The sequence below is a fragment of the Melospiza georgiana genome, chromosome 14 (assembly GCF_028018845.1).
Source record: "Melospiza georgiana isolate bMelGeo1 chromosome 14, bMelGeo1.pri, whole genome shotgun sequence".
In the NCBI taxonomy this organism is placed as follows: domain Eukaryota; kingdom Metazoa; phylum Chordata; class Aves; order Passeriformes; family Passerellidae; genus Melospiza; species Melospiza georgiana.
Genome location: NC_080443.1, coordinates 15852603 through 15877096, shown reverse-complemented (window position 1 = coordinate 15877096; position 24494 = coordinate 15852603). Strand labels below are relative to the sequence as shown.

The 24494-nt window shown below is 42.1% G+C and overlaps 2 protein-coding genes across 3 annotated transcripts in view; one reads left to right on the top strand and one right to left on the bottom strand.

Moving 5' to 3' along the window:
* Positions 1-13429, top strand: part of MAF (MAF bZIP transcription factor) — a 183999-nt gene extending 170570 nt beyond the window's left edge. The window contains exon 3 of one of the 2 annotated variants that reach the window (XM_058034428.1): positions 13344-13429. Coding sequence is in view for 1 of the 2 variants with exons in the window: in XM_058034431.1 (XP_057890414.1) it covers positions 13344-13374 (31 nt within the window). In the remaining variant the exon portion in view is untranslated. The remainder of the gene's footprint in view (positions 1-13343) is intronic. The other variant, XM_058034431.1, reaches the window with a different exon arrangement.
* A 1037-nt stretch (positions 13430-14466) lies between these two features.
* Positions 14467-24494, bottom strand: part of WWOX (WW domain containing oxidoreductase) — a 473269-nt gene continuing 463241 nt past the window's right edge. The window contains exon 9 of the mRNA XM_058034427.1: positions 14467-14666. Coding sequence (XP_057890410.1) covers positions 14478-14666 — 189 coding nt within the window. The 3' untranslated portion in view covers positions 14467-14477. The remainder of the gene's footprint in view (positions 14667-24494) is intronic.

Genomic DNA, 24494 nt, shown 5'->3' with positions numbered 1-24494 from the left:
ACAACTCTCCTACAAGACTCTTTTATAGAACAAAGCTATGGAAGCAGCAAAGACAGTACTTTTAATGAAATGTGTACATTTACTTGTAAAAATGCTCTACGGATGCATATGCTGGGTTATAAACAAAGAGCAGGAAAACTGTGTGATCAGCAAGTACACAACTAGCTACTAATTAGGTGTATCTCATTTAGGAAAACCCACTTGGCTGCCTGGGTTTTGTTTTGGGGGGGAAAGGACAGGAGAGCAGGAGAAGGTGGTGGCTGTGCTGGAGGAGCAGTGAGAGCAGAGAAAAAACAAATTTAGTGAAAATCTCTCTCATCCTCTATCCCAGACATGCAGGCCAGACCCATCAGCATCTCTTTTAATAGACTCAGGTTTTTGACTTTTCCCTGCTCCATCTCAGAGTTTTTCACTGTCTGCTGGAGAGAAACCCCTTTAGGGATAGGGGAGTGATCAGGGACCCTGCCCTGGGCTCCTGAATGCAAACACTGTGGGACCAAGGTCCAGCCCTCCCTGCAGGTCAGGGCACCAACACATTTTAGATACAACTGGAGCAGTTTTAAGGAAAGCAGCCCTGCTCCTGGCACTCGTGACAGAATAGAGCTCAGCCAACCCCACGTAAAACAGCCCTTAAAAAAGAAAAGTGGTCTTCAGAAATGAAATTTTCTTGGCTATGATCATTAAAATAAATGGAAGCAAAGAGATTAATAATGAAGTAACCCAAGCAAATCAGGCAACATAGCCTGTCTCCTATCCATTTCCATCTGAAGTTCATTTTGGCTCAGGCATCTGAGTCTGAGTGAGTTTTCCTGATTGATGGATGATAGCTCACATCCAGGTATTATTTTTTTCCCCTTCTTTTTACACTCAAAAAGCTTTAGAAGGCATGGCTTTGGAAATACCCATTGTCTGAGCCCAAAAATATATATAGGTGGTTTCTAAATTGATTTTTTTAGAAAAATGCTGTTTCCATTTCATTTCACCTGAGAAGGAGAAGTTCTCTGTAGATTACCTTGCTGGCTGTGACAAACAGCAAAATACCAAAGACAAAAAAAAAAAAAAAAAAAAAAAAAGGAGTTAATGATAATTTTTTACTTAGACTAAGAGATAAATAAAAGGCATCCACTAATCCACCAAATTCAGTGTAAGGCCATGGTGAATACTGTGGCAGTAATCTGCAGAAGCACCTTCCCACCTGCTCAGCACATGAGTAACCCCAGTCAGAGCCAGCCCTGGCGTGCCCATGGTTAAGCACAGGCTGAAGCACTTTGCTTTGCTCTGCAGGGCCAGCAGATGGTTTGCAGTCCTTCACCCCACTCCTGCAATCTGGGGGCTGGATGTGAAATGTGGATCACCCCTGAGCCCTTTGCTGTGCTGGGCCCAGCCCTTGCCCTGCTGCTGGGACAGGGAGACGTGGCTGCTGCAGCCCCTCCAAGGGTGGAACTGCTCTGGGGCAGGAATTTCCCACTCTTGAGCATCTCCCAGCCCTGCTGCAAAAGGGATCTGGTCTGGAGAGGGCTCTGGGGCTGCTCCCTGCTCAGCCAAGGGTGGGAAGGCATCTGGGAGTGCCTCCTTGGCTGAATTCCTGCAGCAAGGATTGGGCTAATGTGGCTGGGATCACACTGCTCCATTGAGGGTGTGGCAGGGATTACTGAGCCTTGTGCAGGAGTCTTTTTATCATTACATAACTCCAAATAAAATAAATAAATCATATCACTTACATGCCACTATGATAGGTGCAATGCAAAAAGCAAAGATGGATGGATAATATCCCATTTTAGCCCAACAGCTGTACTGTTTCATGATATATTCACACTGCTTGATATTTAGCTGCATAAGTATCAGGATATTAAAATCATTTTTTAAAGATCAATAATTAAACCTAGATTTCATTATTATTCAGAGCATACAAATTCACAGGCCTGTTGTATTAAACACAATACAAGTATCAGACTGTTTGTAATTGTACTCACACTAATTGCACATTCTGACACATTCTGGGGTAATGATGCTTGAAGTTACCAAACAGTTCAAAGATGAAAGGCCATGCAGTCAAAGATTCTAAAATAAAGCTCCTGATTTGTGAATTTATGGTAATGTACTAAATTTGATCTCTTCCCCTCATATAAATAGCAACATATAATTATATAATTATATAATAATTAGCTTGTAGTCCCACAGCAATTACAGAGTTATTCCATGGGTATCTGAGCCCTGACAGGGATGGTGATACCTGGCATTGCCCCCTGCATCTCAAACTTTCCAGGAGTTGCACTGTGAAAATATCCTGAGCTTTTTTGTGTCCTTTTTGCTGAAGATTTTTCCAAGGCTCTACTTTTATCTCTGGCTGCTGGTTCTGTTTAATTGGTAGTTTGCAGATAATAGAAACACAGAGGAATATTATTCATTCATCTTCAAAGAGCTGGAAGCAGAGTCTGGTGGGGCACCCAGGAAGACTGAAATGGGAAGGCAGCATTTTTATCACCTTCCTCATTCAGAAAAAGAGAGAGAGAGAGCAAGAAAGAGCGAGGCAGGCTGACCAGGAGCCAAAAGGAGATGATTATGTGGTTATCCAGAGGGATTCTTTCTATTACTTGAAAAATCAGAGTGCAGATTTAGAGAGACAGGTTGATGTGCTCAGGAAGATCAATGAATGTGAGAGGGTCATTGATGGCATATGCTGGGGTTTCGAGGTAAGTGGCAGCTCTGGAGGCAGTGACAGGAGCAGGGAAGGGAGCAGCTGGTGGTCAGTGCCGTGTCCTGGGGTCTGTCCGGTCTGACAGAGTCCCCTCCCCAGGGAGAAGAGGTGGCACCGTGGCCTTTAGGAGCCAAGGTGAATGAGATTGCAGCCAGAGGTGTCAAGGAGTGAAATTTCAAGAGCAGGAAAGTGTGAGAGAAGCTCTGTTGGAGCTCAGGACGTGCTGCTGGTGGGAAATGGTGAGGAAGGGGCTCAGCAGTGCCTGCAAAACTCAATCAAAAGACTCACCTAACCAAACACTCTCAGTATCCCACAGGGTGAGAGGTTTTTCCAGTGTAAATGTTTACCTGCATGGTTCTTCTATTAAAACGCCTTGCAAACCCTTGTCATGAACAGTTTTAAGATGCTCTCCTATTGTCTGCAGCCCTTTTTCTCCTCCTAGTCTGTAGCAGCTCCAGCACACACACCCAGCCCATGGCCCTGTAAAAGCCCTTGGTCCTGCTTTTCAGCAGAAAATCCATCTGTTAGGCATTGATAGAGAGAACTGCTGAAGATACAACAACGAGAAATATTTTTCTTGGCAAGGAGGAAGAGTCTTGGAGAGAAAGCAAGTTAGGGACAATAAAGATAGCCAGGAACTCTGGAGCACTGACCTCCAGACGCATCCAGGGTCATCAGGGAAAGTATATCAAACGCTAACAGGAGCCAAGAACTAATTTTAAGGAGGGCTGGAAGATATTCTTGTGAGTTCAGTCAACATTTTAAAGCAACAGTGGCAGTTTCTAACATTATGGAGCTTTTTGCCTGTTTATTTCACCTACTGTATTTTACAGAGGTATTCATATTTCCAAAATCTAGAAAGCTAAACTCATTGATTCTTAACTTAGGGCAATCAACAAACCCAGAAAATTTATTTTTCAAATGGTTTGTGTTGTGTAGGAGTTTCTGTCTGTATTTTATATATGTGTGAGATATAGAGATTTATGTAAACATATATTTGCACATGCATAGCCACATGTTCATGGACTGTGTCTGGGAACATACATCTGTACAAAAGATGCCATTAACTTCACATTCAGGAGTGAGGGCAGAGTAAGGGCATCCATGTGAACAACTGATCTGCTGTTGAGAAAATATTTGACTCTTGTAAAGTGCCAAATCAGGGGACTGATATAAAAATTAGAAAGGTTTCAAAAACCAGGGGACTAATATAAAAATAAGGAAATTAAAAGTAATCAGATTATTCAGATGGAACTCTTGTATTTCATTCTAAGTGCAGTAAATATATAGATTGCTAAGCCAATAGGACCAGCGAGGCAAAGACTGGCTCGTGCTCTGGAAAAAAAAATGATTTCTTATAATTTTTTTGTAATTTCTACTTGTTCATGGACATAAAACAAATATTTAGCTGACTGAGTGACCAATTTGCCAGTAAAAGTTTGAAGTGCAGTTCAATTGATCATCATGGATGGGTTTTTTACTCCCTGATTTATTTTGAAGACAAATTGCTGTAGTTATTTTCTCTGTTTGTTAATGTCTGCCCATTTCAAGTGCTCCACATGAAATTCACACCATGAAATAATAAGCTCTTGTAGTGACTTATATAATGTTCCAAGCCCTGGAATGTCACTCATTTCCAGAGGGGCAGGAGCTCTGGGATGAGCATGGTTGGTGCCTTCCAATGGTTCTTCAGGGCTGGAGTGTGAGCACCAGTCTGTGCAATGGCATTTTTAGCTGTTGTGGGGCACTTCAGGTTTTTGTACTTCAACAAACAGGTCACTAGCTTTGTTTTGACTTCTGGTGGGGTTTGCCAGCCTCATACAGGGCAGGCACAGATGAGAGGAAGGCAGTAGTTCACAGAGAGTTGCTGCCAAGAATATCTGGGCACCAGGTCAGGGAAGTGGTGGTGTAACCCACAGCTTTGTCCTCACCTCCTGCTCTGCTGACCTGGAGAAGGACCAGGGGAAATGCTGCCTTAGGGATTCCTGCTGTACCTTGGACACTGCCTGATGTGCCTTGGCTCTGGGTGAAGAGGGGTTTGCCCTGGAACCTGCCTGCTGTGACCCATGGAAAGGGATGACATACTCAGCCGAGGTGCTCTTTGAGATTATCCAACAGGGGAATGGACAGGACTCAGCCTTTACTTGTGCTAATGAAGGTGGGAAAGCCAGGACAAGTGTGAAAGGTGCTGGAAAAGGGATTTAAAAAAGCTGTCCTCTGCTTCATATGCCACGGTGTGATGATGCATTCAGGAGTGTGAAAATGTTGGTGAGGGGAAGCAGAGTGACCTTTGTGGGCATTGACACGTAACAAAGAGCAGCCCTGTTTGTTCCCCAGCTCAAACCAAAGCCACGGGTGCAGAGGCAATGGCAGAGCACGTGGGACTCCCTGCACTGCCTGTATTTACACAAAGAAATTTCACTTCAGTTAAAGCTTCCTTGCGAATACGTGGGAGGTGGGGGAAGCTCTTCAGCGGAGGATGCTGTCTCAGCCTTATATAAATACCTGTAGAATTGCTCAAATAGTTCATTAGTAGCTTATGAGTTTGCGTGCCTGCATTCCTCACTAGCTCTAATTGCAAGGATGTTGATTCCTCCTGCATCCAGTGAACAGATTCTCTGCTCTATTGCACCATTAAATGAGGTGTTTCTGTGTTTGACTCCAGCTCCAAAGGATCCCTTCCCACTCAGTAAAGAGACCAGCAAGGGCTGACCTAGCTGGGGACAGATTTCCTTCCAAATCACCGAGAAGTACTCCTGAATATGAGATGTTAATTGTGGCAGGAATTAAGGATTAAACAGTCATGGCTTCAGGTTACTAGTGGGAACTGAAATCAGGATTACAAAGGAAACTGGGCCATGCCCTCACAATGCTATTACCCCAGTTCTTGAATCTAAAAAACCTTAGAAACTCATCCTCAGTGACCAATAAAAACTAGTCTAAATTGTGCTTACTGAGGCCTGAGGAAAAGAGTCATAATTGTGCAGCCATCGTTTGGACACCTTTCAAGGCACAAGATAACATCCAGGGCAAAAGAGTGAAATTCAGGTCTGATTCACACCCCCTACAACCTTTATCAGGGCCAAAGCTCCACACTGGCCACAGCTCCATCTCTTACCTGGGAGATTCAGACCCCACAGCAGAGCCAGCAATTTGCGCCTGGATTCCCTGAGGAGAGAGCAGAGACCTTGCAGGAGCATTTCCCTTGGGGCAGAGGCTCAGGAACCCCCCAGGTGAGCTCAGCCTCCAGCCTGGAGCACTCGGTCACCTCCTGAAACGCCCAGAGTGGGGACAATGACCCCAACCCACATTCCTGGGGGAGATTCTCACATGGGCTACATGTTGATGGTGTCCCCAAACCCTATTCCTAACCCTGGAATAAAAAGCCACAGAGATGAATAGGGGGGAAAAAAGGAAATTCTGTGGATTAAATTTATGACAGAGTAGCACATAGTTAATTACCAATTAAAGGCAAGATTTATTAGGAGCTAAATTACATTTGTATTATAAATAGAACTAGAATATACTGTTACAGAATAAAAGCAAAACATTTTAGCATTTAATATTGTAAAAGACAAAGCAATCTAATGGACCCTAAATGTTAATGGGTGAAAAGATTTACACTTTAATTGCATTTTCAAGTCATCTTATTTTACTGTGCTCTTTTTTCTATGTACATAGAAATCAACAGTGTGCTGCAACATTATACTTAGTAGCAGCAAGACCGACTTAAGGAAACCTATTATTATAGGCAAGATCAGTTTATTATGTATAAATCCTTGCAAACATTTTAATTGAAATGAGCAGTGGACTTTCACTGACCTTGGCTGCATGTGTATGAGACCTTCATAGCAAATTAAGTTCGTGAAAAGTGTGTGTGAGAAGCCAAGAAGGGAGGGAGTGTTAACAAGACAATTTCTCTATGTAAAGCCAACATACAAACTGTATTAGATACAGAGGTTTGCTTTATGGCAGGAAAAAATAATTTAAAAAAATTAAAAATATAAAAAAAACAACAACCATATCAAATGATGAAATTTGAAATTACATCTGATTGCATTATCAATTAATAATTTGTATTTACTGAAGTATTATCAGTACAATCCAAATTTGGGCCAACATCTGAGGCTGGCATTTTAGGACTGCTTTCACAGCATACAGAAATGCTACAAACTTCCCAGAAACCGATTTCTGTGCTCATAAAATTTCTCTTCCAGTTTGTGTTACTGCTTCAAGATTCATCAGCTGAGTTACAGTTATGGCTGAATCTAACTCATATTACATTTGAAAAAATAAATGTGCACTAAAAGTAATTAAAGCATGTTGGTTCATGAATAATACACCATTTTACTACTATTTGCAGAGTATAATGAGACAAGCCACTAAATTGACAATGAACGCTCTATTATGTGATTGCCAACTGTTTTATAAGATATTGAACAGATTCATTTATTCTATCATCATGTGCATTATCAAGCTATTGCTTTTTAATAAATTAATTTCTCCTGCGTCTCCAGAGCCTCACTTTGGAATCCGGCTGAGGGCATGAATGGAATAAATGGAATTAATTCTGCGGTCTGGGTTGAGCGGCGGTGCCGGTGCCCCTGGCAGGGGCGAGGAGGGGAATGGCTTTGAATATCCAGCCGAGAGGGAGAAAGAGCCGCCTCTGCAGGGCAGGGCTCTCTGACAGCTCTTGTTTATCAGGGGCTCTCCTTGCCACACGTCCCCTTCACCCCCAGCCGTAAATTGACCCTTTAATTGCTCGGCAGCCGGAACCCGGTGACACCGCAGAGCAGCGCTTGGTCCCCGCCTGGGTGATGATGTCATTGGGAGAGCAGTGGGATTGCAGGGAAGGATGTCCCAGCCTGGGTGATGGTGTCATTGGGAGAGCAGTGGGATCGCAGGGAAGGATGTCCCACCCTGGGTGATGGTGTCATTGGGAGAGCAGTGGGATTGCAGGGAAGGATGTCCCAGCCTGGGTGATGGTGTCATTGGGAGAGCAGTGGGACCGCAGGGAAGGATCTCCCATGGCGGCTGGGGCTGGGCTGGAAGAGAGGATTATCCCAGAGCCCCGGGATGGGGATGGGGATGGGGATGGAGCAGCAGAGAGGGTCTGCACCAAGCCCCGGTGCTGCTCCGCTCGGTGTAAACAACTTCTAATTGCGGCTGCTGACAGGACTCACCGTGTGTAACTAACCTTGCTGCAATGTTATTATTTCTGAAGGGAGCCTTTCCCCGTGTTTTTAACAATAAGTCTGACAGGTGTCATATTAAAAGCAGGGCTTAATTCTAATGCAACTATTCCCACCCGCCTTTCCCTTCTCATTTTTGTGCCTCTGTAATGCATGAATTTCTGCTGCTCATAAAGATTAAAGGAGCAGCTTTGCTGGAAGGAAAATACTGGTTTGTTTGTAGTCCAGGTACATTTGAGATGGTCTCAGCACCGGCTCCCTTTCTCCTCTCTTCTCCAGCCATGCTGGCTCAATGCTGGGAGAAAAGAGAGGGAGAGAAATAAAGCTTTCCCTGGGATGAGAGGTAATTCAGGATCCATTGAAGTGAAATTTCAGGGCTTCCTTTGAGCTGTGACCCGCAGCCACCGTCCAGGCACTCGGCCTGTGATGCATGGCTGACTGCTGTCCACCAGAGACCCAGCCCAGGCCAGCAGTTCACTTACAAGTTTACACTGGATTTAAGTCAAAATGCTAAAAACGCTGGTGTTCAATCACTGCTAACTGTGCGCTCGGCAGGCAGCTCCCAGCAGACCCCGTGCTTGTAAAATCCAATACGCCACGTAAAGTAAGGGTTTGTGGGGGTGCAAGGGGTTTAGGAGACTTTTCTTGTCTCTGTCCCTACTGATTGTATTTTTGTGATGCTGCTTTCCAGGTGCTGGGATGGCTTCAGCCTCGTCCCATCCCACACAGGCGGCAGCACAGAGATCTGCACTCAGACAGGCACTCCCCACTTCCATAACCTTCCCCTGTGTGTCCTGCCCTTCCTCTCAGGCTGCCTGCAGAAGGCAAAGTCCATTTTAAAGGCATCAGTTCCATGCTGATGTGATGATCAGTCAGGACCAGGGTGGCTCCCCTGCATCTGCTTCTCTTTCTTCTCCCTTTGCAAAAATGTTCCATGTTCCACACCCGAAGCATCACATGCGCTCCTCAGTCCTGGCTGAGAACATTACAAAGCTGCTCAAACTGCAGCTAATGCCAGCCCAAGGAAAAAGGTGCCTTCTTTGCCAGGAGGGATCATAGAAATCCAGTGTACAAAGCCCCTAGCCTGTGCTCACATTTCTGCAGGCACTGCACCAGACTGGTGTAAGGTTTACATATGAACAACAGGCACGGTGCAGATCACTCTCAAAGTGTTGTGTAATGTTCAGTTTTTACAACAGTTCCTTCAGAAGAATGAAGATAAGCAGTACAAATAATCTCACCAGGTATTTGGTGATCTGTTCTGTACCCCCTTAAGGTTAATGATTTTCTGGGACTCAAAAAAAAATATTATTTCTTCTTCTCTTTTTTATTTTTTCCCCCCTGCATAAGCAACTGCCCAGCAAATTGATAAGAGCCCTTTTTAATTAGCTAGTGAAGTTGTATGGGTAATGTTCCATATAAAAGGTCTATAAAACACAGCAGAATTAATAAAATGACTGCTTCTCATTTAATTCAGGTCCTCCAAAGGGATCCATATGTCTTGCTTTGGTCTGTTTGTAGTACTTCTCTCCACCGCCCAGCCACGAATTGATTAAAATCACATTCCTCACTTAAAACTGGAGCCCAGTTGGTAAGAGATACTGGATAGTAATTAAGGTCTGTGCAGAGACACATGAACCCCCATTAAAAAAACAGTACCAAAAGGAATCATTGTGCATCGCTTGGATTATATGCAAACACAGCTCATGTTGACAGCTACCTCTGGATGACTCCATCAGTACACACTTTATCTCCAGCTGTCCAAGTAATTTTCCCAGGATTTCGCCCCTCTTTTTCACTCCTCTCCACACAGATGGATTAGAGCAACAAACGGTTTACATGCTGCACATCATTAGCTATCCTCCCTCACTACCCAGCAGATAACAACTGGGCTCTATCATCAGGACATTCATAACACCTTGACACTTTTACAACTATGCTGTTCTCTGCCAGAGCAATCTTCTCTTTTAAAGCATGAAGCTAATTCACAAAACACCCCTTGGAAAGTGCTCTGCAAACGCAACAGGGGTGGGGGAGAGGAGAAAAAGCACAGCCCAGAACAGGCATCTAGTAAATAACACAGTTAGCAGTGTGGGATTAAAAAAAAAAAAAAAAAAAAAAAAAAACAAACTCAAGAGAAAAGCAGCACATTCTTTCTCTCCAAGATACCTTTCTATTTTCCCATTTCCTCCATCCCACAGGAAATAGGCACCCATCAGTCTGCTTTATCTCAGTGCTTCCATCACTGTGTCACTCAGCCTGTGCAGGTCCCTGTGGCTCAGCTGCTTCCCTGGGCACGGGTTTCTCTTTGCAAAGGGACCACTCGAAGGCTTCAGTCAGTCATGCATTTACTGGGTATTACTATAGGCTATTCCACCTTTCCTAAACTGCCTCCCATCTCAGGGAATCTTGGCTCTAATATTTGTTAACAAAACAACATGTCTCTCCATAGGTTGGGACCCTGCTTCAGAGCCCACTCATGCTCAGACGTGGGCTTATATTTAGAATAAAATACAAACCCTCATCAGCTACTGTGTGGAAGGAAATACACTTTAGCAGCATTTTCCAAGCTTCTCAGCATGCCCCCTGCCACCCCAACCATACATTTTAATGTATAGTACACGCTTGTTTAAAAAAGAAATACATAAGGAGAAAGAGTAATTACCGTGGCTTAAATTCAGCCCGATAAGAAGGGCTTGCACAGTCTGAGCAGCTGTTCCACTGCCATTCAGATTATGAAAATATAATCCTAGAGAACCTTGTCAAGATAAATACAGAGCATGAAATGTATAGGCAATTTTTCCCTAGCCACATATGATGATCAATTCCAAAGCCACAAGTGATACCAAAGAACAAAATAAGATCTGTCTAGACTTTCTCACTTACAAGATATTGATCATTCCAATGGTAAACTGGTTAGTATAAGTGTGTTTGGCTTGAAAGGTCATGAGCTTAACACCTGACAAGGAGTTATTCAACCTTGATATAAGTCAAATTATTGCAGGGTTGCTGGAAAGACTTCTCTAATAAAAAGCCCTACCTGGTCCGAGAATATCTGGGATTTGTCTCCCAGATGTCAAAAGAAAAAGCAGGAAGGGAAAATAAAAGAAGTCAAGATTTGGCATGGTTTCTGCTGGATTATATGCAAACATGATGCATGGCAAGCAGAGGTCCCAGTGGCTGGCTGGGCAGAACAATTGACAGCAGTGGAAGCTGACACTGATTGAAGTCACCTCCATTCCCTAAAAGCTTCTGGCTCTTCAATCCCAGCAAGGGAGTTTGCTCGCTCACCTGCATGGACTTTAAGACACAGGACACCAATATAGAGTCAAAAAAAACCACCATTAAAATGGGAAATGTTGACTTTGGAAGGAAAGCAGGGGGAAAGGGTCGGACAACGCCCTGCAGGTGTGGGTGGGAAATGCTCCTGCCAGCACCTCCCCTTCCCAAAGCCCTTCCCAAAGCCCTTCCCAAAGCCCTTCCCAAATCCCTGCAGGGCCTGAGCCTGCATCACACACAGCCCCAACCCAGCCTCCTCCTGCTTCATGGGCATAACTAGCAAGTGCTTATTAGGACTATTAGGAGCTCGATGTGAATTTGCTGGATCTTGTCCAAGAACTATAAATACCCGATCTATTTTGCTTTATTCAGTTCTTTTTGTTTTGCTGATATGATACTAGTTAAGGTTAATGGGGTTTGCTTTAATATTAGACACAGGATCACTTAACTACCTTTAATGAACACTGGAGTCAATGCATTGTGGAGTAATTCACACAGACATTGCCTCAGGTAAATCAACCAGAAAAATGTAAGCCAGTCAAATAAATAAATCTGACCAGCTGTAAATGTGCCAAATTTTACACCAAAATATATTTGAAAGCCAATGACTTAGGCACATCTAGGATATTAAAATGGAGGGGTTGGAGTCTGTTTCTTTTCAATTGCTTCTCCTTTTTTAATGTTCCCTGCACATCCCTCCTGTGCTGAAACCAAACCGAGGTTGCAAGAAAAATTATTTTCACAAGTGTTTCTAATAGAAGCGAAGGCTCTACAGCTTGATAGGTTTTTTTTTCATTTGGAAAAAGCCTTTTTTTATAGTGGCTATCTCAACATAGGAGAGTGAGAGACAAAGAGAGTGGAAGGAGGAAAATGGAGAGAGAAAAAAAATGAAGGAGAGGAAAAAAGAGAAAAGGAGAATGACAGAGTGAAATAAAAAGTAAAAGAAAGAAATGGGTATCAAGTAATTTTGTCTGCATTGGAGAAAATTATGACAGTGAAATTCTAGACAGGGAAATACCCTGGTGTCAATAAATAATAACCAGAAATAAAAAACAGAGGAACCCAAACAACTCAGTGAAGTTAGGGGTTAGCTTGCCTCATACTAGTGCTAAACTAAAACTATGCTAACATTAAAAGTCTCTTACCTTGTAACACTAAAATAGAGAGAGGGCTACAGAGGAAAAGCACACAGATACTCTTTGAAGGAAGGCAGGCAATATCCCTGAGTACTGAATTCTCATAGCAGAGAACAATATTTCAGCAATAAGGAATGACAGGGGGTTCATTACAGGTTATTAATGTTTGCCTAAATGGAGCAGAAGGCCCAGGCCTTCAGGGGAGTGCAGAGCTCCCAGCATCACTTAATTAGTGCCTCCTCTGAACCCAGCAATGCCAAGCTCCAGTGCAAAGCTCTGCAGTCCTGCACTGCCTGTGTCATACCACAGTAATTCTGTCTGGCTCTGAAAGGGAAAAATAATGTGCGTGTGAGGGCTGTTGCACAGGTGACAGGAGTTAATCACTTTTTCTCCCCAGTTAAACTCCAGACAATACAAGGAATTTGGCTGTAACCATTGCCTCAGCTGGCAAAGCCTTCAACCCAGGCCATGAATTTTCAGACACTGCACTACACCAGCATCTGGTCTGTGCAGCACAGACTGGAGAAAACTTCTAGGAGACAAGAAGGACTTTTTTTTTCTTTTTTTTTTACTCTGCAAATGGCTGAAAAGAGGTGTTGTTCTTTCTGGAATTGCCCCTTTTATTTCTTTATTCCACCAAATGATTCAGAGCAGGATGTGCTGCCCTTGGGGAAGGGGCTGCAGGGAGTCGAGGAGGATGAGTGGGCAGGATTTGTCATCTCCTGAAGCTGTTGCTACAGAGGTGGCGCAGCAGGGATAAAAAATAATATTAAATATATAATATTAAATATTATATATTTACTGCTACTTTAGGAAAGACTGTGGCACCAGGTAAGGAAGCAGACAAAGAAGGAGCAGCTGAGGCTGCACTGGGATAGAAGCCTTGACTTTATTCAACAATTAATCCAATGTACTCTGACTGCAGAAAAAAAAAATCATGGAAGGCAGATTTAACAATCTGCAGAACGAAAAAGGGGATCAAATAAACTTCTATTAACAATGTGTCCTTCTATTTATTTGTTTATATTCTGTCTACAGAAAATGTGATGCTGGACTGAGGATGGCTTAGAACAACCTTCTGGCATGAAGACAGCTACAAAGCACAAAATACAAAAAATGAACTCAGAAAGAAACAAGAAAAAAAACAACGTTTTCTTGGCATCAACAAGAAGCTCTTTATTTTTCCTCAAGTTTTCTTTTCTAAAAAAAAAAATGGAACTAAGACATTTGCAGAAATGAGACAAACTTTCTCTTCAGGTGACAATATTCAAGCAAGCATGTTGTTTTATTGAATTTAAATTGAAAGAAAAGACAGATTTGGAATGGGATACAGTATCAGGAGAACTGAGAAACTGTGAACTTTCAAGGAAATAAAACTCCTTAAAACTGTGAACCGAGAAATTGATGGAAATACCATTTAAACCCCTGATTACACTCTGTGTGTTCTTAAGGAGACATCATCATCTTTGCTAACTCGACGCTACTTAGGGAATGGTTTACAACATATCTTTTATTGTAATCTTTTAAGAAAAAAAAAAAGAAAAAAAACAACAGAAATATTTAATTAGCTGTGACTTTACCATTACTGTTCAGATGTCTTCCTGCACCTTCTTTTTCTAGACAGCACAGATGTACTTGCAGCCAACAGTCAAGGGCTGAAAAGATTTCTTTCCTCAATAATCTTTTGATTTGCCACACCCAATAAAATCCTTGTAGGGAAAAAGAATCAACACAACTACCATCTCCCAATCAATACCTAAAGCCTAACAGACAGCAATTATCAAAATAAGGAGAAAATCCCATATTGGGCTACATACCTACCCATTAATCAAAACAACAGAAATTATCTGCAGAATTGCTTTTCTAAAATAAGACAGAAGATGCCTCCTTGGGTTACACTTTGAACAGGCTATAATCAAAAGAAAGAGAACCGAGACTAACTAAGCCCCAGGAAGCCGCATTGTCCCTTTAACCCACAGTATTCCCCACCTCCCATTAGTACTTAACATTTTTCACTATGTTGTGACTGCTATTATTTCATTTAACACTGCTTAATCTGTATCTGAGGTACACGGAAACCCTCTAGATGATAAGATTGGACAGGTTCCAGTGCTGGCAGTTTCCGAGCGCGCACGCACTCGTGTGTTTTGATCCTTCCAGGAGCTCTGGCTGCTATTTGGCCTGGCTGCCAGCTCGTTCTTGGACCAGCCTGTGGCTCAGCTCCCAGAGGGCCGAGGCTGTGGCGCTGTCCTGAGCCTGCTGCGAGGGCAGGCAGCGGCAGCAGTTGTTGAAGTACATCCCGCCCAGCCCCTCCAGCTCCGCCGCCGTGGCGCAGTACACCGTCGTGGCTGCTCCTTGTTGCTGCAATGACAACAAAAAAAAAAAAAAAAAAATTAAATTAAGGGAGAGAAAACAAGCAGAACTGTATAAATGCATAGGTATTTTATAATTTATTATTATCGCTGTGATTTCAAGCTCAGCCCTTTGGAGCTGTGTCTCGTGCAAGCAGCGTGGCTGGCAGGGTGAGCTGCCCGGTGACAAGGCTGCAGCCTGGCTGAAGGCACTTCTTTACAAACCACCTCAGTGAGGACTTCTTTCTTTTCCTTCCCTCTAAGAGGAGAAGAAAAAGAGAATCCTGAACCACAGCCCCAAGCTCAGGTGTTTTGCCCCTACTTGGTAAACACCTGGGTTGGTGGCAGGGGCTGCCCAGGTGGTGTTTGACACCAGAACAGCTGAGCCAGGTTGAAGAGCAGTGCCTCAAAACTTCCCTTTTCATCACAGAAATCATTGGCCATAGGCACCCCAAAACTTCCCTTTGTATCACAGAAATCATTGACCATATGCACCCCAAAACTTCCCTTTTTATCACAGAAATCATTGACCATAAGCACCCCAAAACTTCCCTTTGTATCACAGAAATCATTGACCATATGCCCAGGCACCCTGACCCGCAGCCTGATAGATGGATTTGGTTTGTTTGTGTTTTTTAAACCTCTTGTGCAAAATTAACCTGGGCACTCCAATTAAGACCTATCATGTAAAGTGCAGTCGGGATTGGTGCCAAACCTGCCCGTGGATCTTGGATCAACAGTCCCAGGCAGTTGCCACTGCTGCTGTGTGAGAGCATTTGACTGCTGCAGGCACAGACAGGGCTGGTTCTGTAACAACATTTCTCATGTCTTATAATGCTTTAAGAAATTGAGTGGATAGATTAGAGGCTTTTGTGGATCAGAAGGGATTTTTTAATTTTTCTTGCTTTCTCTTTTTTTCCCTTTCCTTTTCCTTTTTTTTTTTTTTTTATTTAAATACCAAATGAATTTATATTCAAAGAGGAAGAATGGGTTTCTATGAATTGTCCCAACAAAAACCTACAGATGGAGGCCACAGGGTTGGGGCAAGCACCCTGGCATGGGTGATGGGCTATTCCCTGGCACAGACTAAAAGCACAGTGCCAGAACAGCTGGGGAGAGGGCAAGAAGCTATTTTGCTTTGTAAACTATAATTAAAAATAATAGGTGAGAGCGCATTAGCAAGACACAACACTAATTTAAAACCGATAGAGTTTATCTGGCATCTTATGATTATTTATGTACATCTTAGTCCTTTCTGTGGTAACAAATTATGAGCTGATAGGAATCAGAATAAAAAGGCTGCCAAGTGCAATTGAAAAAGTAAATGAAGAGAAATTAGTTGTTGCCACATTAAGATAATTTAATGGGATAAGAGAATAGGCTTCAATCTCTTGTGATTTTCCTCTGCTCCTTTGTTTTTTGGCCTTTCATTGTCACAGCGAAGGAAACTCAGGGTGCTGCTGGGGGGGGGCCAACCTGCAGAAGACCTCTACTTTGCATTCTCATCCTTCAAGGACAGGAAGCGGTTTAAAAAGCCCCAGTTCTCCTTATTTGAGGCATCTCAACTTTGTAGCAACAAAGAAGTGCATATGTGTTTGCAAGACATGCATTTTCCTCAGCAGATGGGATTAAACTGATAATGATGACTCCACAACTTAGAAATGATCTCCCATCACAAGGTAAACCAAAACTGTCTGTATTAAGTATTTTGAAAGGCATATATTTATCAACAGACCAAAATATTTTTAAAGTTAGTATAATACATAGTAATCCTCTTATTAAGCCAGTATCTTTTTTTTTAAAAAAGAGAAAATATCTTCAAGGTGGTAGCAGAAATGGAAGAGAGTTCTACTAAAAATAATATTAATAGAGAACAATAAAATTTCTATGCTCATTTCAACTATCCTATAAAGCTCCACAGTACAGGTATGATCACTGTATTCAGCTGTTTAGAATGTCTCAAAGCCCCTAAAGAGTATTATTAGTTTTTTGCAAGCAATTCAACTGGACTTTCATTAGAAAGGTAAAATTAAACTGAATTGCTCAAGGCAGAGTGAGAGCCCTCAAGCCATTGCTGAAAAGCATCTGTCCAGCCAAGCTAAACTCAGGCTATCTCTAATAGAATTCAGCTAATTCATAAAATGGAAGTTTATCAGAGCCAGTTTAAAATCCAACCCAAACAATAATTTATCTTTTCAAACGAGTCGAATTTGACGATGTTTAAACAAAATTCTCGGCAGGCAGAAAAACACCCCAGAGCACAAGAGCAGCGCTTTATACCTCGAGCATTGACACAAGCTAGACTCCAGAAGAAGAGAATAGCTTTCCCTGTGTGAGCATAGGATATTTACTTTAAGTGATAAAAGATTATGTGGCTGGAAGCCCAAAGCACTTTATCTTGCGATGCCTCCAGTGTTTTGCTGAGAACTGGATGTAAGCAACGTGCCATTTGCTTTTTGGCTGTGTGTATCCTTACTTCTTTCTAAATGTTTCAATCATGTTGGCTGTTTTGGAAGAAGAAAATTCAATGGTTCTATCATTGAAAGAAAAGTACCTTTCTTATTACTTAAGAGAAATGCAGACGTATTTATCCCTTTGTTCACAGAGGTTAAAGATTTAGTATCTCACGATTATGGACAAACATGAACTCATCAAGCCTAGGAGAATGCTTCAGACAGCAAAACTATGTAACAGAAGGGAAATCCCAGATTCTCAGAGCCACTTAAGTGTCTGATTCCCTTTGTGAGCTGGTTGCATTCAGACACTTGAGGATCTGCCCAAGTGACTTGTCCAAGGACTGAGAGGAGTGAGCATCAGAGTCACAGGAATCAAACCCCATTTTGGGTTGGCAGGAGTATCAAGAGGGGTCCAGCCCAACCTCCTGCCCAAAGTGGGATGTGTAGAAGCCTCATAAATGCCATGCTGAATGGGAAGGTCCCCAAGGCATAAATGTCTCCTTTGTATCTATACCCACAAACCTCTGTGAAGAGCCAGAGCTGCAGATAGTGCAAACTGCCTGCACTGCTAGCCAGAAATTGCTCTGTTTCTCAGCAAATATTGTTTATCCCTTATGAACACAGTCCTTTGAATGACATCTTTATATGCTGGGCCTTATGACAGTCTAGTAACAAGTTTTAATTTTTTGCTCATCAGCTTTCCTGTTCACATATCATCAGCATACAACAGCAGAGGATGTTAGGGAATCTAATTAGTAAACAATTCCATACTGCTGATACAAGATGAAACATTCTTAAACCAATAAAAAGAGCACTTTAATCACTGTTGAATGACTTTCAATGCCAAGCGGTTTGTGCCATGTCAGAACATAATTTGAAGAAGATTAGAGTACTATATAAAAGAATTAATGTTAACAACTTCGTTAAAAAATGTCTTAAACAATGAGCTTGTCAGTTGTCACAGGCTCTCCCTGATCCATTGTGATTAAGGCCCCCCCCTCCCAACAATTTCAGCTGATAAACAATGCCAAAAGCGTCGGGCAACCTAAACATTTTTTTCCATGGGTCCATCAGTTGTACAGGGTGCTAATCACCAGGGCTGGGGTCAGCCTTCTTTAACCTGCAACAAAGGCAGCGGGTTGCAATAATGAATACACAGGATAAAGAATTTGTGAGAAGCCCAACTGAATCTTTAATCATGCCTCAGTGCCATTTCCGATCCAGTCAAACACGTGAAAGCTGCTGGGCAAGCACCACGCCATCAATCTTCCCAGTGCACGTAAAATTACCCGGGAATCTTGTTTTGGATTAAGTTGAAGAGTGTCTCAGTAATAAGGGTTCATCATTCTCTTCCGCAAATCATTTGTCAGTTTTGTAATACAATCTTCCTCTGCAGCAGGGTGGGATTTGTACAGCAGTTGCTGTTTATTTATAGTTGAGGCTCAAAGATCTAAATTATCCATCCTTCTAAAATCCTTTGTTGAATTGAAAATACTAAGTAGCTACTAGTTCATAGGCATTTATTTCATAACTGCAAGCAGCCAATTTTTAACTGATGGCACTGAATGCAAATTAATATTGAATAACTTAACAGTAAAAGAAAAGGGGTTCTTGAGATACAGAACATGGTAAAACCCTCATTAATATATGTAATGCATCTGTTAGTAGTCTGAGATACCATTTATGTTCCTGATAAGGAAACATATTACACAGTTAATGTTTAGTTTTTAGATTTGTCTACCTTCAAATGCATGTTTATTTTCTAAAATTAGACTTTTGTTCTGAAGCAAGTTTACATTCCAAGCACATAAATAATAGAAACAAAGCCATAACTTATCTGTATATTTATCAACTATGAATGAATAGGACCCACTCTAAACTCTGTTAAGAGCACATAGCACTCAGCATTGTCTGCCAGGGAGATGGGATCAGCTTATTTAGAAAGGAGGGGTTTATTTTCTTATGAAAAATTAAGGATAAAGGCCAGTTATCTTGGTAGCCTGAGGTTAAGTTCAGCACATAGCATTTTAAAAGATGGCCACTGGAAAGAGGTGAATTCAAAATGACATGAGAGGAGAGTATTTGTGACAAGGGCCAGATTCAAAGCAAGCAGCTCAAGTGAAATAAAAAGGCAAGTCCTTAAAACTCTTCAGGCTGTTCCTGTTATTCATATCAGGACTATTAGACAAAGCCAACACATCCCTAACAATAAAATATCAGACCCACACAAAGGCACTGTGAGCACACCATTTGCAGCCCAATAACTCATTACACAGCAGTGTCAGGTAGAATCAGAGAATCATTAAGGCTGGGGAAAATCACTGAGTCCAACCACTGACCTAACCTAGCAACCAAGGCAGTATGAAAATATTCCAGATATGACACCAATGGGGTGTCCCATACCTCCTCTGTGCCTCTCATAAGCACCCTGAAGAGTTCATTCTGTTAGAGGGAAAAGCTCCTCACCAGCTGGCTTCAGCAGTGGCCATTTTCCTGATTTGATGTAAAATATAAAATCTCCTTGGAATTACAAACAAAATTATACAGAATCTGTTTCCAGAACCATATTATCCAAACCAAACCCTAAAGTGACAGCTGCACTTTTACATTCCTCCAGCCTCACCTCCTCCTGGTGGGAATTAGCACAGGTTTGCTAATTCAGAGGCTCCACAGATTGGAGCAGGGGCTGAGGATCTGCTCCATTGCTTGTTGTGACCCTGAGGCTGATGCTCAGGGTGGGCACAGTGGGGTTTGTGCTGCCTGGGGGCAGATGGGACAATTCTGCCCTCAGGATGGATTTGTGTTCTTCTGGTATTGCTACAACCCCCAGGCTGGGATCGTGGTGCAGAGCTTTCTCAAACTACACTTATTCCTTTTTCCTATCAAGCCCAAGTCCTTGTGAATAACATGGAGCACAATGACCTCTTCTGAAAAACACTAGCACTAGCCTAAAATCCTCATGTCCTCATCCAGGATTCCTCAGTATCTGAGTTTTTAGGAGCAGTCTTAAGAGCTGTTTGGTGATATCCCCCATGGCTGAGGCCAGCTGGAGCTGGGGGAGCCAATTCCCAATGCCAGGAGTTCCTCTGCTCCCTTTCCTACTGGGACAGCTCAGAGCTGTGAGGAACAGCCACTTTTCCAACAATGCAGTGAACAAGTTTTAGTCTTGCCTATGAGATGACAGGAGAACTGTTCAGTTCCTGCTGCAGTCCTCTCACTCAGAGAATCCCAGATGCACAGTTACCCTATGAATAAAGCTCAGAATATCTATGCATTAATGTCCTGTAAGAAAACAGGATTCCTTGATTGCTTTTTCAGCAAGGAAATATGAAATTGAGACCTTCCTTTGCTATTCTGGGAGAGCGTGAAACTGAAATCATATCTGCAGCTCAAAAAATAAAACTTTGGAGCTGCCAAATATGATCTAAACTCCAAACTGGGCTCAGTTGACTTCAGGTCCTATTTCCACCCCAAGTGCCAGCAGGAAAACGTGACCTGAACTAACACTGTACCTACAGTCTTTTCAAAGCTCTCACTGAACCACATCTAAACCAGAGCTTCTCAACCACCTCCCCTTCCCCCATCACCACAATTAAACCAGCAAAGCATCTCTTAGAAGATAATACAATGAATAAACCAGAATCTATAAGGTCTGCTTTTTTCCCTCTGATGTATTCCTTTTTCAACTAATTCCCAACTACAAAGACTCAGAACTCCATCAGCTTCTCTACTTGCAGAGCATAGTTGGTTTCAAGCTGTAACTTTTCTTAGTGTCATTAAGACCCTTACACATTTACAGTATTCTTTACATACATTATAGGAGATAAGTGTGCTGTGTTCTTTGAGTAAGGAAACTGCAGTAGTTCACGAAAGAGGATTTGTTTTCAACTGCTGAGGCATTAAGACCTAGTGATTATTTCAACTATTCAGCATATGCAGCTATATTTAACTTACATTCTGGGTTTTAACTTTGCAAAAGAAATCGTGTCCATTGTAATAAATGTATTTTGATAATGCACCATGTTGTTTGTGTTATGCAACCCCCAGTATGTTCTCAATTACAGCAATGATAGCACTTGAAAACTTCCAACCTCCAACATCCGCTATCAAACTGATTTTCTGCAATCATTCTACGAGAGAAAAAAAATACAATACAGGACATCAAATCAGGAGAACTGGGCTGTTTTCCTCTTTTCAACTTTTCCTTCCCTAGTGAGCTTGGACAAGTCACTTCAACTCCATGTACCTCACCTTTCCCAGCTATAAAATGGGGAGATTACTCTTGTTTACCCACCTCACGGGGGTGTTGTGAGGAGTCATTCAGATTTATGGAGTGCTTTCACACTTAATTTGGAAAAGCACTGTGTAAGTATAAAGTGTTATATTATAAACCATTGTTAAAATGTGTAGAAGATGTAGAACAAGGTTGGCAAAGTAGCTGACAAAAATGTAATTATCTTTTAAAATCATGCCTATTTTTCTCTATTGTATAAAGTTAATTCTTTAACCTGTGAACTGTCTGCTACTCCGGGTCCTGTTCCAGTGTCTTCCCTCTCTCATCCAGGTTTTTTGCCCAATCACAGAGAACTTGGTAAAACTCTTACTAGCCAAAACAACAGTGAGATATTAAAAAAATGAGTGCTTTAGAGAGAAACAGTCCCTGAAATCCATGCATTCATCTCTCCCACCCTTTGCATGTGCTAGGCAGAGCCACCATGGCATACCAGGGGTGGGATTCAGCTGCCTAACATGGATCTTGAGACATCTGAGCTGCCTCAAGATATCCCACGTGCTCCACAGCTGTCTTTCAGAAGGGCACATATTTCCCATAGGTCTGGTATTGTATCTGCCAGCCCCTCAGGGACATCTCAGCTAAAACCACACAATGGTTAAGACAGCACCAGACTGTGCAATTTAAATGCTTTTGCCACAGCACCTGGAAGGGAGCTGGTTCCCACAGGCAGCACCATATTTCTTTTCCAGAGTCTTATTGAAGTCCACAATCAGCTTCTGAAAAATATTTCAAGGCTGACAGAGAGCACCTTAAGCTCTAAAAACTGTAATGAAGCCTGTGGCTTTACCTTGCTCCACCAGCATTTCAGGGCAGGAGCAGCAGCACTCCTCTCAGGCCTCTCCATCAGCAGCACATTTCCAGGCACATCAGCGCTGCAATTCCTTCTCCTGCCCACTGAACCCCCGTTCACACCTGATTTACACTTTTAAGACATCATTGCTCCACTGAAATGGCAGCTTTGAACACTGCATGCAAATGTCTCTGCTCTTTTCCTCTCACAGGCTGGTATGGAGCAGTGGAGCATTCTTCTGCTCATTTCTAGATCTGGGGAAAATCCCTGAGGAAAATTATCAATTTTCATTTCAGAGAGTGACAGGGTAAGGGTGAGATCAGGTTGAAGAAATGGTGCTGCAGTCCATTGCTTGCCCCTGCCCTGTGTGCAGCGCTGGCCAGGGGAGTGAGAAGCAAAGAGCACCTCAGGGATGGACCCTGGGCATCCCAGCTGTGCTCACACCTCAGCATCCCTGCTCACCTTCTGTGATGCACATTCATACAAACACATCACAAATCACACCACAAATCCTTGGCCACAGTCAACCTGGAAATGCCATGGAGCACTGGAAATCCTCCTGAGACACAAAACCTGCCAGCAAAAGGTGGATTCTTCTGGGCAAGGGCAGTTTAAAGAGTTGAGCAAACAGGTTGTTGACACCAAACATATCCTGCCAAAAAAGGGAGATTAGATACACTGCTGCAACTAAATCATCAGAACTGGTCTGGCTGGTGTTTGGGCATACACAGATGAGAGTTCATTGAAATTACTTCTGTTATTAACTTATGCTGAATTGAAATGTTTTATGGTTTTGCTGTACTTTAATTATATATATACTTTATATAAATGTATGTATACATACAGTACTGTATATGCTGTATATATTTAAATAGCTTTTTAATACTATTACTAGTCCAAATTTAGACTTTTTCATATGCATTATTGAAAAAATATCACAATGCTGACATCTGGCTTCTTCCTTCATTGCACAGATAATTTTTTAGACTGAATTTATTTCAGATATGAGTGAAAAAAATGAGTCACACAACGCAATGCTTTTTAAGGAAGTGACCTTTTGGTACAGATATTTAATGAGCTGTTTGTTTAGGTTTTAAAGATAAAGACTGTTTTTCATCTGTTGATACACATGCACACATATGCACATACACACACACAGACATAGTTCAATAACACAATGCATTGAGAAACCACAGGGTGTTATGATGGGGAAGTCTCATGGTAAGAAAGTAACTACCAACTCTGTCTTCCAGAAACTAATTAAAGGAATGTATTTTGCAATAACACAGATCTAGCAAACAGGCCTCTAAAGTCTAGGCTTAGAGCTGTAAGCCAGGCACTCCTGTATTATGTATGTGTGATTTTCATAGCTAGCCTGCTGTAAAGTGTGCCCTGTTAGTGCATCTTTCAGGCTCAAAGACACTGGTCTTGTTAATATTTCATTTAGTACATACTGTAGAGTCTCATTTATATTACTTCTATAATTAATGGTGATAGCTTAGGCACTGCCTTTACAAGGAGAGATCCCTGTATGTTGGTCGATGGGTAATGAGAAACAATAGATATTTCATTCACCAGCAGCTTGTTGCTAGTTAGTAGGAAATTATTGTGTGTACTGTTGCTTTAATTGCCAGGGTAAATAATGCCGCCGCTGTGTTAGTGAACATTTTAAAGCACTTGATGCAAATAGACTAGAAACAAAACACAAAAAAAAAAAAATTACCTTTATTATGCTATACCTTAGCACAGGGAGTTTAAAAGGTACGTCTTAAAACATTTGCGTTCTATCATGCAAATATATCTTAATATGCATGTGCTGACTATTCAACTACTGTATTTTAGGAAATACAATTATGCTGCCTTTCTCTTCTCCTATGTAGACTGTAAATAACTGTAGATCTTTCTCTTGTTTTCCCATGTAAATATATGTAAATATTAACAAGCTATGCATGCTGATATTCTAGGCAATTTCAGGTACTTTTATAATCTGAAGGCATGTACTTGAACTGGTTTGTTAAAAAAAAAAATCAACTCTCTCAAATCCTTTAAAGCTCATTAGAAATTAAAGATTTCTTACTAGACTGGTTCCTTCACTCTCAGTTGGTTTTTTGTTTATTTTTCCCTCTGCTTTGCCAGTGCTGTCTCCCAGGACCCTCCACCAAGGATGCACATTCCAGGCTGTTTTCTCCAAAGCGTGGGGTCCCATCTCAGGATATGATTCTCTGCCCCAGCATGGGCACCATTTAATTCAGGGACTCAGAGAGGGGCTGTCTGTCCCCTTCTCTCTGGCCTCTCCCT